Source organism: Schistocerca gregaria, chromosome 2 (genome assembly GCF_023897955.1).
Source record: "Schistocerca gregaria isolate iqSchGreg1 chromosome 2, iqSchGreg1.2, whole genome shotgun sequence".
NCBI lineage: Eukaryota > Metazoa > Arthropoda > Insecta > Orthoptera > Acrididae > Schistocerca > Schistocerca gregaria.
In genome coordinates this window covers 81,444,440-81,458,803 of record NC_064921.1, presented here as the reverse complement: position 1 = coordinate 81,458,803, position 14,364 = coordinate 81,444,440, and the positions used below count along the sequence as shown (strand labels likewise).

Sequence of the window (14,364 nt, the reverse complement as noted above, 5' to 3'; positions counted from 1 at the left end):
ATAGCGGGCTGAAGGAAGTGTGGTTTATCCAGATTACATTTGAGACCTGTGTCCTGCAGAGTTTGAAATATAAACTGAAGATTCCACAAATTCTTCTAAATGGAGGAATCCTTCCCACAATATAGTTCAGGTAGTTGATAAAACAAGGAATATATTATGGGAGTTGCTCCAAGAAATGATGAAAAGAGTCTGAGCACTTTTACCCCAAAAACTGACCATTTATATTTCTGGAGGCTGTAGGAGGTGTTGACAGCAAGTAACTCCTGAAATGCCTCATTAAGAAGGAACTGCATATATGCCTCCAATAGCTGTCCCCTGTCTATTTTGTCACCAAATCCTCTGGACACGGAATAGGGTACATGTCAGTCACAGACTGTGTATCAGTTGTCACCTTAAAATTGCCACAATGATGGAACTAGCAGAATAAAATTCTTGATCACTGGTGGTGTAGCCCATTGGCTGGATGAAATAGGTTGTCATCTCCAGAACTGTCAACCTATTGAATTCCTCCTTAAGTTGGTCATAAATCACCAGGGGGAAAAAAAAAAGAAAAAGAAAATTGAATAAACCCTTGTAAAGTTCACAAAGTTCCTGATATGACACTTCGACAGAAACCAGGTAACTGATTTGGTGAATGTGAACCCAGACAGTGTGAAAGCATAAAAGCCAAACAAGCTTTCAATGAAAGCATTGTCCACCACAAGAGAGGTTAATGAGTGGACCACCACCTCATATGCCATGTCTGCCATAGATTGTCCAAGAATTCGGGTCTGTTGTCTGTTGTAGCTTACAAGAGGTCATGTAACAGGAGATAATGATGGTGTAATGAGATGTAGATAAGTGTGAGAATTAATAAGAGACACTGCAGGATCATCTTCTTGCAGCTGAAGTAGATTTATGTAGATGCACACACTGGTGAACAACTTGTTCCCAACAGTGATGGCAAGACGATCAACACTTGGGGCAGTTATGACAGTTATGCTGAAAGGCATGAATGAAGGGGCTTGCAGGAAACAGCCCACCATGGATGTGTTTATGTGGAATGTGGCTTACAGCATCACCACAATTTCCTACTGTGAGGATGTGCCTGAACCTCAAATGTGTGCTGTTGTCCAAGATACAGTGGCCACATTGAGTCAGGAATCCAGCTAGTGGCCTACCACACAAGGAACTTGAAATGCTTGAGCAACAGAAGGACGTCTTCTAAGGTAGGGTGTTCAAATTGTAGTGCCTGTTGGTGGACCTCTTTATCTGAGGCTAGCCTAATGATAGCACAGTATTAGCATATGTCACTTTGTACTGAGAGACAACAAAGTGGCACTTTTGACTGGTGCCCTGCAGCTGATGCGCAATATTATTGAAGAGTTTGCTTCATGTACTGATAAAACTCCATCCTTAAGGAGATAACATGAGTGTGTCAGTGATAAATAAGACATTTCATACCATGAGAGGCAAGCAAGTTCATGAAGCGGGGCCAACGTTACAAAAAAGTGATACACATAGGGCATAATCCCCAACAGAAAAAGAGCTGTAAGGTTATCAGTATCCATTACCTTGAAGGTAGTGAAGTGTTGCCATAAATCTTCTCATATGTTTCCCAGTCCTCTGCAGACTCTTCACAGGTGTGGAAGAGACGCAGATGGGGTTGCAGTTGCTGTTGGTTTACCAGCAGTCTGGTCAACATCCAGCCAACATGGCAATTATAAATGCCACTGGCTTCCCAGCTGCTGCTACTGCAGTAAACTTTGCAGCACCACCACCAAGAATGTGCCAGTCATCATTGTCTACTTTGTGAGACACACATGTGAAAGTCCAACGATTCTCATGCCACTTGTGCAGTAATTCCGCACATAAATAAGAACATGCACGAAGTTCCAGCATTCCATACAAGTCCAAAGTGCTCCCTGCTCTGGATTATATGACATATTAGTATGGTGATCAGTGTGTCGAGGTGGCACTCACTGGCAGTGGTGCGCACAGGCCCTGATGCGATGCTATCTTCTGATGTTTGGTCATCCTACCACCTGGTGACTGGCCCTACTTCACCAGGTGATGGTACAGGAAGCTGAATAGCGATGGCTCACTTAAGTGCCTTGCAAAATGTTGTGGTACTGATGGTGATACCAGTGCAACATGAGTGGTAACACAATGAGTTATCACAGTAACAAATTCTCATTTATTGATTCTGCAGTAATATACCATATGTCAAATGAGTATAGCCAGTTCAGTAAATAATTCATTTTGAAATCAAAGGTGTTTGTCCCTGAAAATGTTTCCCTCTTTTACATGTTTATAAATGCAGCTGGATATTAAATTCTCAAAAAAATAGGGCCTAGTGGAATATATAAATATTTAAAACAGAAAACATTTTCAGCGACAAACAGTTTTGAATATTAAAATGAACTATCAGCTGAACAGGATGTATTCATTTTGACAAATGATATACCAGAATCAACAAATGAGAATGTATTACCACTGGTAATAGCTAAGGCTTCTGACTGTGTGAATCATGATATTCTCCTGCAGAAGTTAAAAATAATTTACAATATTTAAAACAGCAGAGTCATAATTTTCATCCAGCACTTAATTTCATGCCCTCTCTCTGTGACTCCTCAATATGCTTGGATAAAACTCTTAAGTGTTTTGTAATGACCGTAGATAATGTTTTAAGTACTCAAAGTTCAAGAAATACTCGTGTCTAATACCTTTCTTGATTTGTTTTGAGTTTCCAATAAGAATCACTTTTATTTCTCTGATGATAAATCATTCAAGAAAGTTTCACCTTTGTTGCTCATAGTAGAAAGACATTTCATTGTAAATACCACGCAAAATAATGATAATTAAAAGAGTCTAGCCCTAAACAGATTTTAATAATTTAAACCTTGGATAAATGTTATACATTTTCTATAAAGAAAGCTCTTACCATTTTTGTTAACTTTATAATTTGGGTCATTTGCAGGGATGAAATGTTCAAGCGCAGCCTTGGACAGCTCAAGGCTGACATACTAAGAGCCAATTCTCTGGTTAAAGAAGCAAATTTCTTAGCAGAAGAAATGGGGCGACAGACAACATTCAGTGTCACACTTCAGATTCCTCCGGCCAATCTAAGTCCTAATCGTAAGGTATTTATGTTTACTCTTTGAATCATTTATTTTCTTCTGGTTTTGATTTATCTGCCAGTGCAACTTGTTAATGACTTTTCTCATTTAGGACTTTATCATTCAATGAGAACTTTGTAACAGTTTGAACTATAATATTTTACTTTACTAAATTAAATATGCAACTGTTGACCAGCATTAAATGTATGCCAATACTCCATTACAGCGAGGCTCTTTCGTAAGTGAGCCAGCAATACTTGTGAAACGCAAGAAGCAAGGCAGTCAGGTATGGTCTATGGAGAAGCTGGAAAACAAACTCATTGATATGCGAGAACTGTATGAAGAAAAGAAGGAGAAGGGGCTCCCTCTGGTAAATTATCTGATCTTATTTTTTTAAATGTAACTTTCATTTAGCTCTCAAAACATAATATTTTTTGTACTTTGTTTTCAGGAGGATGTTCCAGCAAAAGGTCTTGATCCTTTTTATGAATCTCAGGAAAATCACAACTTGATTGGTGTTGCAAATATATTTCTGGAAGTTCTTTTCCATGATGTAAAATTAGACTATCACACACCCATTATTAGTCAACAAGGAGAAGTTGCAGGTCGTTTGCAGGTTAGTAACTAGTTAACTTCTAAATGGCTTTTGTTTGCAAAAGTACCTGACTGGATTTCCAAGCATTTTGGTACTGTTGTCTTGTTAGTCTCCACTTGCCACTGCCAGTTTTTAACAGTGGGCTTAATAGCATCGAATTTATAAAAATACCATCTTGTTTTACCAGTGATGGAGCTCGTTGTACTATATAGGTGTTATTCAGCAAAATATGCCTGTTTTGCTAAATCACACCACTTTGCCATCAAAGAATACTAGTGGTTTATGACCATACATTCAAACTGGATATAATTTTACAGCTTATGTTGAACTTTCAAATTCACATCTCAAGAATAACTTGTAGCTGTTTATGAAAAGATATAAAGTAATTTCTGAAGCCTATGACAGAACAAAACTGCCAATATAGTGAGAGATAAATTGTAAAATACACTGACGACTGACCTACTATTGATATAAACCCATCCAGGTGATAGCAGAATCACCTGGTGAGGAATGACTGCTAGACAGACACACACATGGTGGAATCAGTGAGTGGGCTGTCCATGTGTAGAATGGAAAAGGAACGTGAGCTATCTGAGTTTGACTGAGGGCAGATTGTGATGGCTCGAGGGCTCAGCACAAGCATTGCAGAAATGGCATGACTTGTTGGTTGTACTTGGAGTGCTTGGTGAGTGTTGTCAACATGTGGCCAAACCAAAGTGAAACCATATCCAAACATCTTGGAGTTGGATGGCCACCCCTCATTACAGATGTCAGACATCATATGAGCTAGGCAGACTCATAAAACAGGACAGGTGGCTAACTGTGGCAAAACTATCATCAGACTTTAATGCTGGGCAGAATACAAGTGTGTCTGAATGCACAGTGCTCCAAATGCTCCTAAGAATGGGCCAAGTGCCAATGTTAACACCACAACATCGGTACTGAAATTGGCATGTGACCATTGAAACTGGATGTTGGCACAGTGGCAGAGCATTGCGTGGGCTGATGAATCCTGATACCTTTTTCATTGTGCCAATGGGAGAGCATGAATCCAACGTCTTCCAGGGCAACAGCTCCTTGAAACCTATACTGTGTCATGGAGGCAAGCTGGCGGCAGCTGCATTATATGCCTTTGAAAACATTCATGTGGGTACCCATGACAATGGAGTGAGTTCCTGCAAGGCACTGTGACAGCCAGGGATGTCATACACTGGTTGCAGGCCACGTACACCCCTTCATGATGATCCTGTTTCCCAGCAGCAGTGACATTTGTCAGCAAGATAATGTGCCATATCACAATACCAGGAGTGTGACGGAGTGTTTCAATGAAAACAGTGGTGAGTCCCAATTGATTTGCTGTCCACCCAACTCACCAGATCTGAACCCTATTGAACACATCTGGGATATGATTGAATGTGGCATCAGAGCTCATCTCCACCCTCTACAAAATTTACGGGATTTAGGTGACTTGTGTGTGCAGATGCGCTGCTCTCCAGTGACCTTCCAAGGCCCCTTTTTTCCTTGCCATGATACGTCGCTGTGTTATCCGTGCCAAATTTGGACATACCAGCAATTAGGTAGGTGGTCATAATTCTGGCTGATTAGTGCAATTAACGATGATAAAAAGAGAAAAGAATGTGGAGTTTCATAAAATACTACAGAAATTTTCCCACAAAGAATGCTAGATCAGAGTGTTTTTGGCATCTCTTGTTGGCATGTTCAGAATGTTGGTAAGCAGTAAATTTTTAAAAAAGAAAACCTGTTTCAATTAGTAAAATGAAACTTCCTGGCAGATTAAGACTGTGTGCCGGACCGAGACTCGAACTCAGGATCTTTGCCTTTCACGGGAAAGTGCTGTACCAACTGAGCTACACTAGCACGACTCACACCCCGTCCTCACAGCTTTACTTCTGCTAGTACCTCGTCTTCTACCTTCAAAACTTTACAGCTCTCCTGCGAATCTTGCAGAACTAGCACTCCTGAAAGATGTTGGTAATATCATACAAGTAAAAATTCAAGGAAACCTTTATTATTCAGTAGATATACAGGTATGATTTGATGTATCCATGGAAGGTGATACAGGAAAAGTACCCATGTAGTAAATGAGTATGTAATTTATGATAACACACATAAACAAGTTTCTCCGATGTGAGTTAGTTATGAAGACAATAACTAAAAGCAAGTCACTGCTTGAATATTGAATGAACAATAATAATATCTGAAGACTGGAGGCCTGATAATGTAGTAGTAAACTGAAAGTTCCAAAATCGGATGCCCCTACACATAGCACTCCTCAATCTAAGTCTGGAAAGGATGTGCAATAGTTAAATTCCCAAGAGGACAAGCAAAATTTAAAGTCCCAGAAGGATACAAAAAAGCTTAAATATGGCACATTGCTGATGGAAACCAAAGAAAAATATTACAAAGTCCAATTGCTGGTCACAGTACCAGAGGCCAAGTCTGTTCGATGTTGTTGTTGTTGTTGTTGTTGTTGTTGTGGTCTTCAGTCCTGAGACTGGTTTGATGCAGCTCTCCATGATACTCTATCCTGTGCAAGCTTCTTCATCTCCCAGTACTTACTGCAACCTACATCCTTCTGTATCTGCTTAGTGTATTCATCTCTTGGTCTGTTCGATGTAGAAGCCACAAATGGTATAAGTCTGTAGCTGTCATTTGCTGGAGGTGAAGGTCGACATAGACAGTGGCATTGTCATAGCAGCAGCTCCCGAGTGTGATCCTGATTGTGAGAATGCTTTTGCATCAGTGGCTGTCCCAGTAAATTCACTCAGAATGAACTGCGTGAGCATAGACTAGCCGCCAGACTAAATACTGCCTGGGTGCTAGGGTAGTGTAGATACTACTCTCCTTCACATCGACTGCAGAGCCGGTGACCTCTGGGATACTTGGATTGCTGCCCAGTGGCCTGGTGGAGTGTGATCATCTCTTGTCTGTCGTCTGAAGAGCTGTTCCCTGTCAGGTCTGTGCCAACATAATTGTATTATTGTGAGTGAACTCTTATAACAATGAATATAATCAATTATTGACTATATAATATAAATGAATTAATATAAAATCCACTCACCAGGCGGTGGCAGGAGAAGGCGCACACAAAAAGGTTTAACTTTTACAAGCTTTCGGAGCCAGTGGCTCCTTCTTCTGGCAGAAGAGTTGAAGAGGAAGGAAGAAGAGTAAAGGAAAAGTACTGGAGAGGTTTAGGAAAAGGAGTACATTTCCAAAAAGTCACCCAGAATCCTGGGTCAGGGGAGACATTGGATGGGATGAGAAGGAAAGAGTCTTTCCTGTTATTATATTAGTGGCTAGATTCTACTCATACACCGGTGATACTGTGAGTGAATGATATCGAGATAAATCAGAGAGCGAGAATTGAACCCATAAAGAAAATGATCAAGATGACAAAGGGGAGGGGTCGTTGAAGTGGCTTCCTACGATGTGGCGATGCCAATGTCAGTTTGCTCCTCCTGAAATATGTAGTTCTGCTTACAATGTCAAAATGGCGGTGTGTAATTGTGGGCAACATTACAAGCTTGTTTATATGGTAATGGACATTAAAACTTTATCATGGCTCAAGGGGGGCAAGTACCAAGAGCTGACTGCAATCTTCGTCAGTGACTTCATAGTGCCCCATCTAACTGCAACCACAGAAGTTGTAGAAAATTGTTGAGGTGGCTTTGTGCTGGAATTTTGTGACCTTAGAGTGACAGCTCTTCAGAAAGCTTTTGACATCAGAAAATAGTTTTCATACCCACTGGAAAGATGGAGAGAGCAGTGGCCAACCTCTAGCTGCTGGAACAAAGGAATGCAAACAGTGTCTTCAGTCCACAAATTTTTTTCATTCTATCTTTGTACCAACTGATGCAAGCATGGTAATTTTTCATATCACATAATGATCATGCCAGAAATCAGATTACAGAATACTGTTTTTGAGTATATAAGAAATCTGACTATTATTGCCTCCTTTCCCCTTTCCTTCCATTATTATTATTATTATTATTATTATTATTATTATTATTATTATTATTATTTTACGGAACAACTTTGCTTTGAAGTTTTACATACTTAAGAATAATATAAATAGCAAAAATACACCAGGATAGCAATACACGCATGTGACAGATGGTTGAGGTATTGCATACATGAGATATAAAAGGGCAGTGTATTGGCAGAGCTGTCATTGTACTCAGGTGATTCAAGTGAAAACCTTTCCAATGTGATTATGGCCACATGACAGGAATTAATAGACTTTGAATGCATAATGGTAGTTGGAGCTAGACGTATGGGACATTTAATTTTGGAAATTATTATGGAATTCAATGTTCTGCAGTCCATTTGGGGTATTACCTCTCACTGTGGACAACGTAGTGTCTGATGGGCTTCACTGAGTGACCGAGAGCAGCAGCGTTTGCATGGAGTCATGAATGTTAATGAACAGGCAACACTGTATGTAATAACCACAGAAATCAAGGTGGAACTTTCAACGAGAGGCTCTGTTAGGGCAGTGCAGCAAGATTTGGCGTTAATGCGCAATGGCAGAAGGCGGCCAACACAAGAGCCGACAACATAATGTTGCCTGTGGCATCTCTCCTGGGCTCGCCACCATATTGGTTGGACCCTAGATGAATGGAAAACTGTGGACTGGTCGGATGAGTCCCAGCTGCTGTTGGTAGGGCTTTAGAATGGTGCAGAAAGGCACTGTGCAAGCTGGTGGTAGCTCCATAATGGTATGGGCTGCGTTAACTTGGAATGGACTGGGTCTTCTTGATGTCTTGTTACTTGGAGGCCATTTGCAGCCATTCATGGACTTCATTTTCCCAAACAATGATGGCATTTTCACATTTGAGAATGTGCCGTATCAATGGGGGCTCAATTTTTCACAACTGGTTTGAAGGACATTTTGGAAAATTTTAATGAATGGTTTGACTATCTAGTTCACCCAAGATAATTCCATCAAACATTTGTGAGACATAATTCAGAGATCAATTTGTGCAAAAACTCCTGCACCGACAACACTTTTGCAATTATCATTGGCTATAGAAGCAGCACGGCTCAACATATCTGCAGGTGACTTCCGACTTGTTGAGTCCATGCCACATCGAGTTGCTGTGCTACACTTGGCAAAATGAGGTCCAGCATGATATTAGGTGGTATTCCTTGACTTTCTTCACCTCAGTGTAGTTCACTGGCATATTAATCATAAAGAATGGGTTCAGGTTCTATATGAACATGTATTATGGATTTTTAATTTATGAAGATCCCTCTCTTTGTTAATAGCATCACATGAATGCATATGCACATGTCACAACACATGTTGAGGCTGGCTAGGGTAATTGTATCACAGATTGGTAGTCAAGAACTACCTGCTGGCCTGAAAATGCAGTTTGGATGGTATTGTATGTGAAAGAGGTGAGCTGTGTTTTACACAGGTGAATCTTTCTAAACGTATGGTGATTTATGGACAGAAGTGTGTCTCTGTAAAAGCAAATTATGTGCAGTATATGCAACATGATAATACCATATATGAAAACAAGCATCATATCACCTTCAAATTTGAAAGAATAAACCCTTCAAATGATGTGGAACTGATTTTTTAAATTTTGTTTACTTTCAGGTTGAACTTAGTCGTGTTGCTGGATCATTTCCACAGGATCGAACAGCAGAAGCTGCGTCAGAAAGTTCTGGTGACAGTGGAAAGGATGAAGAAGAAATTCCTTCCAGTAGTCAAGTTACTTGCAGGGTAAGTTTAACTGCTGCTGCCACAACAATGAAACATTAAAGAAGTACAAACAAATAATAAAATTTTAGAACTTGACACTGGCAGCAAATAAAAGCATCACTGAAAGTGAATTCTCAGTTTTAGAGTCCAAGCATGGAAACATTGTGCCATGATGTACGTAAAATATAGCATCACATGAATTTTATCTTTTCATGTTATAAGGGCAGACAAGTTTTCTGTTTTCTTTGTACACATTTGCTTCTCATTCTTTCTTGCTCATTACAAAGGTACTTGTACTAAAACGCATTACTTGTTTTGATCTAGGTAACTATCAAGCAAGCAACAGGTCTACCTCTTTCTCTTTCAAATTTTGTATTCTGTCAGTATGTGTTCTGGAATCATCCAGAAGCTATTGTTGTACCACCAGTGGTAGACCCAGAATATCCTGCAGCATGTTCATCAGGCAATGCATCTATGACCTTCAAATTTGATCATACAAAGGATTTTGTGGTGCCTGTTACAGAGGAATTTTTGGAACATTGTTCAGGTAAGAATAAGCAAAGTATGGAAAGAGCTGTAAATTTATGTACAATAAGTACAGAATGAGTAGTGTGTGTATTAAGTCCATCACTCCTGCAACTTGTTTTTGCAGACTGGGCCTAGAACTACCATTTGATACCATTAATTATTTATGTTGGATTCATTTTCTGAAATATCTTTGTGGAAATTGGCAGCTGGGTTAATATTGGCTGGAGTAACATGCCTATAGTATGGGACACCTGTGCTCTTACTGCATTAAACAATTCTTCAGAGTAATGGGGAAAATGTTTCCGTTGTATTTCCCACCATCATTTTAATATTGTACATATTTTCTTCCATTTCAAATGATTTCAGCAGCATATCATTGATGACAGCCATTTTGACAGTTTTTAGTGTAAGGGGGTTATATGTACACTTTAATGCCACTTTAATGTAAGAGAAGACTGGTAATATTTTCAACTTCATTATAAAGCTTGTTTTTGCTTTATTTGAATGCAGTATGTTCAAAATTGTTAAAAAGCTATAAGTTGTATAGACATTTCGTTTCAAAAGTCTGAAAATGTACATTTTTTGCTCCTAGTGACGTTTTCTGAAGACATTGTGAACTTTTGAGTGTGTGTAACAGTGAACTGCAGTGCCTGTTCTTGCAATTGCAGTCCTCTGCCCTCTGTGTTACTGAACTGTTGAGGTCCGTTTACATACAATATTAGCAGCAGATAGTACTGTTTTGCTATGTAATTTTAATATCTGAGTGACACACCTCTTGAATAGTGGTACTACCTCCCCATGAGAGACATCTCAGTCTATGCAAATGTAGATTTTTATGTGTTGCATCGCCTTATTAAAAAAGATGAAGAGTCATGTCCAAATGTTTCCCTGGTACTAAAAGACAGAATTACACCATGTGGAGACAATACAGTGTGCTGTATATTCTGTTTGATTAACACAGTCTACATCATTTATTATGTAGTATTATTATACTATTTATTATGCACCATAGTATAATAAAATTGTGATCTAGACTATTATTGAGATTCACTTGTCCACACTGTATAATTACAACAAATTAAACACTTAAGCTCATTTTCATAATGTGAATGATCAGAGCACCAAAGTGCGTACTGCTGTAGTAAAAGATTAATGTTTCTCTGCAACCTGAAATTTTCATTCTGCATGTAGCATTTTAAAAATAAAAGTAGAAAAATTACCCTAATTTTTCACAGAAGGAGCATTGTCTATTGAAGTGTGGGGTCATCGCTGTGCTGGTTTTACCCGTTCAAAGGATGGTTGGGAGGTGGAGCAACAGCAGCTTGCAAAAGCAAGATCTCTAGCAGACAGGTATGTAGTTAAAAATGGCTAAATTGCTGATCCTGTTAGAACTTTAATAATTGTTTTATAACAAATATGGATTTCAATATTTTTGTTACAAATGTGTAGCATTTCCTAAGCATCAGATCAGTTGATTGATGTAAGTTATAGTGATTATTTAATAAACATAAATAGTGAACAGATTGTCATAAGGTGGGAGTTACAGTACCTTCCAACTGAGATGACATGTTAGTTTTGATAAAAGGATATAGCACATCTCTCGAGCCTTCATAACGATGAAAAATGCTCATAAGATCTGAAGAAAGTTTATTTTCTTTCTAGGTAAGTTTTAGATGTCACACTGTGGGAGAAATGGTTTGCAATATGCGTGGGTGTGATGAAAGAAGTGGGTGCATTGCATCTACAATGCGGGACAGCAAATTAGCATATCCACTGCTTGTGTCTAGATGTCATGGCTTGAAGATGTTTTACAGGAAGAGGGGAAAGGGTTGTCATGTCAACAATAGAAACAGGATGACAATAAAAAATTGTGAACGTTATTGTGATTGGAAGTAACAAGGTATTGTATTAAGAAGAGTTCTTCTGAACTATTTCAGTAGTTTGGAAGGTAATACATGCTGTCTTTCAGAATCCAAACAACACAAGGGGAGGTGAAGTCCATAAACTGCTGCAAGTACATGGCTATTTGGCTGTGCCTTGTAGGTCCAGATCATCGAAATACCAAAATAGGTGACTGCAAGAAATTTTATTTGTATGTGTCATCAATGCCAAGAGAGTGACAGATCATAATTTTCAGAAATCACACTTCCTTGCCCATAGTTCACTTCACAATTAGTCATTAATAAGTGTGGTCATAAATTGGGATATAAGTTAGGTATTATTTTCTCAAAACTGGCATAGCAATAGAGTTTCTCATTAGAAAAGATATTCAAACATTTTGTAAGCTCCCCCTCTCCTATATGGAAATTCAAAATTCCACCAATAATACTGATGCAATATGTTCATGATATTTTTGTGCAGTTATTACATTTGCACTAGATTTTTCATGTGTCTTCCCTTCCATTAACATCCTTCTTTTACATAAAAGTATATGAAAGCAGTGTAATTTGTAGTGGGCAGATAGCATGGAATTGAGAGGATGCTAGAGACACTGTGTTAATTAAGTCTCTCTCTTACATTTTTGAAAGCTCTGAAATTTTGAGACAATGATTGAAGAGATGAATTTATCACTTACTGCTCTATTTACATCAGACAGTTGTCTTTCCTGTAAAATATACTTTTCTGAAGTTTTTAGGAAATTATTTTATTTGATAATTTATGCATGTTTCCTCTATTGTGGTCAGGTGGAGTGAACTAACTCGGAAGATAGAACTTTGGGTAGAAATCCAGGAACTAAATGAACAAGGGGAATACTCGTCAGTGGAAGTGTCAGCCCGACCAGACCTGCTGACTGGTGGTGTGTATCAGCTCCGCCAAGGCCAGCAGCGACGCATTCGGGTGCAAGTCAAACCCGTCCAGAACTCGGGAACATTGCCCATCATTTGTCAGTCCATTGTCAGTATTGCAGTTGGAAGTGTATCTATTAGGTAAGCATCAATGTGACCTGGTACTTCCTTGAAACTGAATTACAGTGGTCCCATTTTCTTCACTGATACAAGATACAGAAATGAACTGCAACATTTAAGGTAAAGTTTTTTGTGTTTTAATTTTGCTCCTAATAAGACTTGGAAGGGGGGGGGGGGGGAGGGAGCAATGTCAAATTAAGGTTTCATACACATTTATTTTGAACAGTCCCAATAGGTAGGACCAAGCAAACAGTACTCGGATTTGAATAGGCTCAAGATTTCCCGATACACTAAAGTGCTTGATACAGTGTTGACCTTATTCAAAGAATCATGGGACATTTGACTCTTGGAGCTAATGCAAGGGATATGCATGTATCTCTGAACTAGCTATCTAATGCTATAAACTAATGTTCTGCTTAAAATATTAACAATTTTGTGAAGCAGAGGAAGACATAACATTAAATTCTATGAAATTACAAACTTTTGTTTTATTTGAATAGGTTGAAGTAAAAGTTCTTGTACATGTGTAGATACCATGTAAGTCTTATCCATCAAAAACCATTATTTGATTTTCAAAAACCCTTACTTGATTTTGAACCCAAGTCAATGTTTTATTTGGTTATGAGCAAATGTAATGATTTCCCAAGTTGGTTGCAAAGGAGAAACTTGGTTACTGGTCACTTAACAGAATACTGGGAAAAATGTTCCCAGCTTTTAATCAGCGTTGGAACAAGATGATGACATTTATATGGTACAAGTAAGAAAAATAACCCATAAATTCTCTAACAAATGTGGAGATAGTACCAACATATGTCACTAGATTGTGGGATGAGTGAAAGTTTGAGAATTGGACTGAATCTGTTTATGATCTAATATTTATGTGTTACTTGCTGTTGTTACATATGACATGCACCCTAGAAGATATTGCCGTCCATGTTTCACTGTTGATCAAGCATAGCGCTGCAGAACGTTGGAGGGGGAACAGTGATACTAGGTTAGTTGTGAACTGTAATGAGTGTGGGGAGGGAACTGTCGTGCAGGCATCAGATTTTGCGTACGGGTAATCATGGGAATGTATTCTGCATACTTTGATTTTTTATGAACATCTATCATGTTTAAACTGCAGTTTTCCAGAATCCATTTGTACTCAGAATCAAATTGACTTCAAAATAGGACAAATTCTCAACAATAGCATGAATTATTGTAGGAGATGCTAGAAGTGAGGATTGGGAGTAGAGGCATACATACGAGGTCTGTCTAAAAAGTATCTGACCTTTGATTTTCCCCATGCAAAATAGAGATGATATTGTGGCGCCACTGTACACAGTAAAGGATGAGACCTTTATGCACATGTCAGAATTTTGTCCCCGCCTTCCAGCACATCAGACACTGCCTGTCGGTCACTGAGTGAGGTGCTACACAACATGTTCGTCAGATTACCAACACTCTCAAGATCAATGAACGTGTTGAGCAAAGAAACTGCATCAAATGTTGTCAAAAGCTTGG

General features: G+C 38.9%; 1 protein-coding gene across 3 annotated transcripts in view; it reads left to right on the top strand.

Annotated features, from left to right (window-relative positions):
* Positions 1-14,364, top strand: part of LOC126336356 (kinesin-like protein KIF13A) — a 1,265,558-nt gene that overhangs the window by 1,127,439 nt on the left and 123,755 nt on the right. For all 3 annotated transcript variants that reach the window (XM_049999947.1, XM_049999946.1, XM_049999945.1), the window contains exons 15-21: positions 2,960-3,122; positions 3,325-3,468; positions 3,550-3,714; positions 9,320-9,445; positions 9,749-9,971; positions 11,188-11,302; positions 12,637-12,879. In XM_049999947.1, coding sequence (XP_049855904.1) covers positions 2,960-3,122; positions 3,325-3,468; positions 3,550-3,714; positions 9,320-9,445; positions 9,749-9,971; positions 11,188-11,302; positions 12,637-12,879 — 1,179 coding nt within the window. The remainder of the gene's footprint in view (positions 1-2,959; positions 3,123-3,324; positions 3,469-3,549; positions 3,715-9,319; positions 9,446-9,748; positions 9,972-11,187; positions 11,303-12,636; positions 12,880-14,364) is intronic.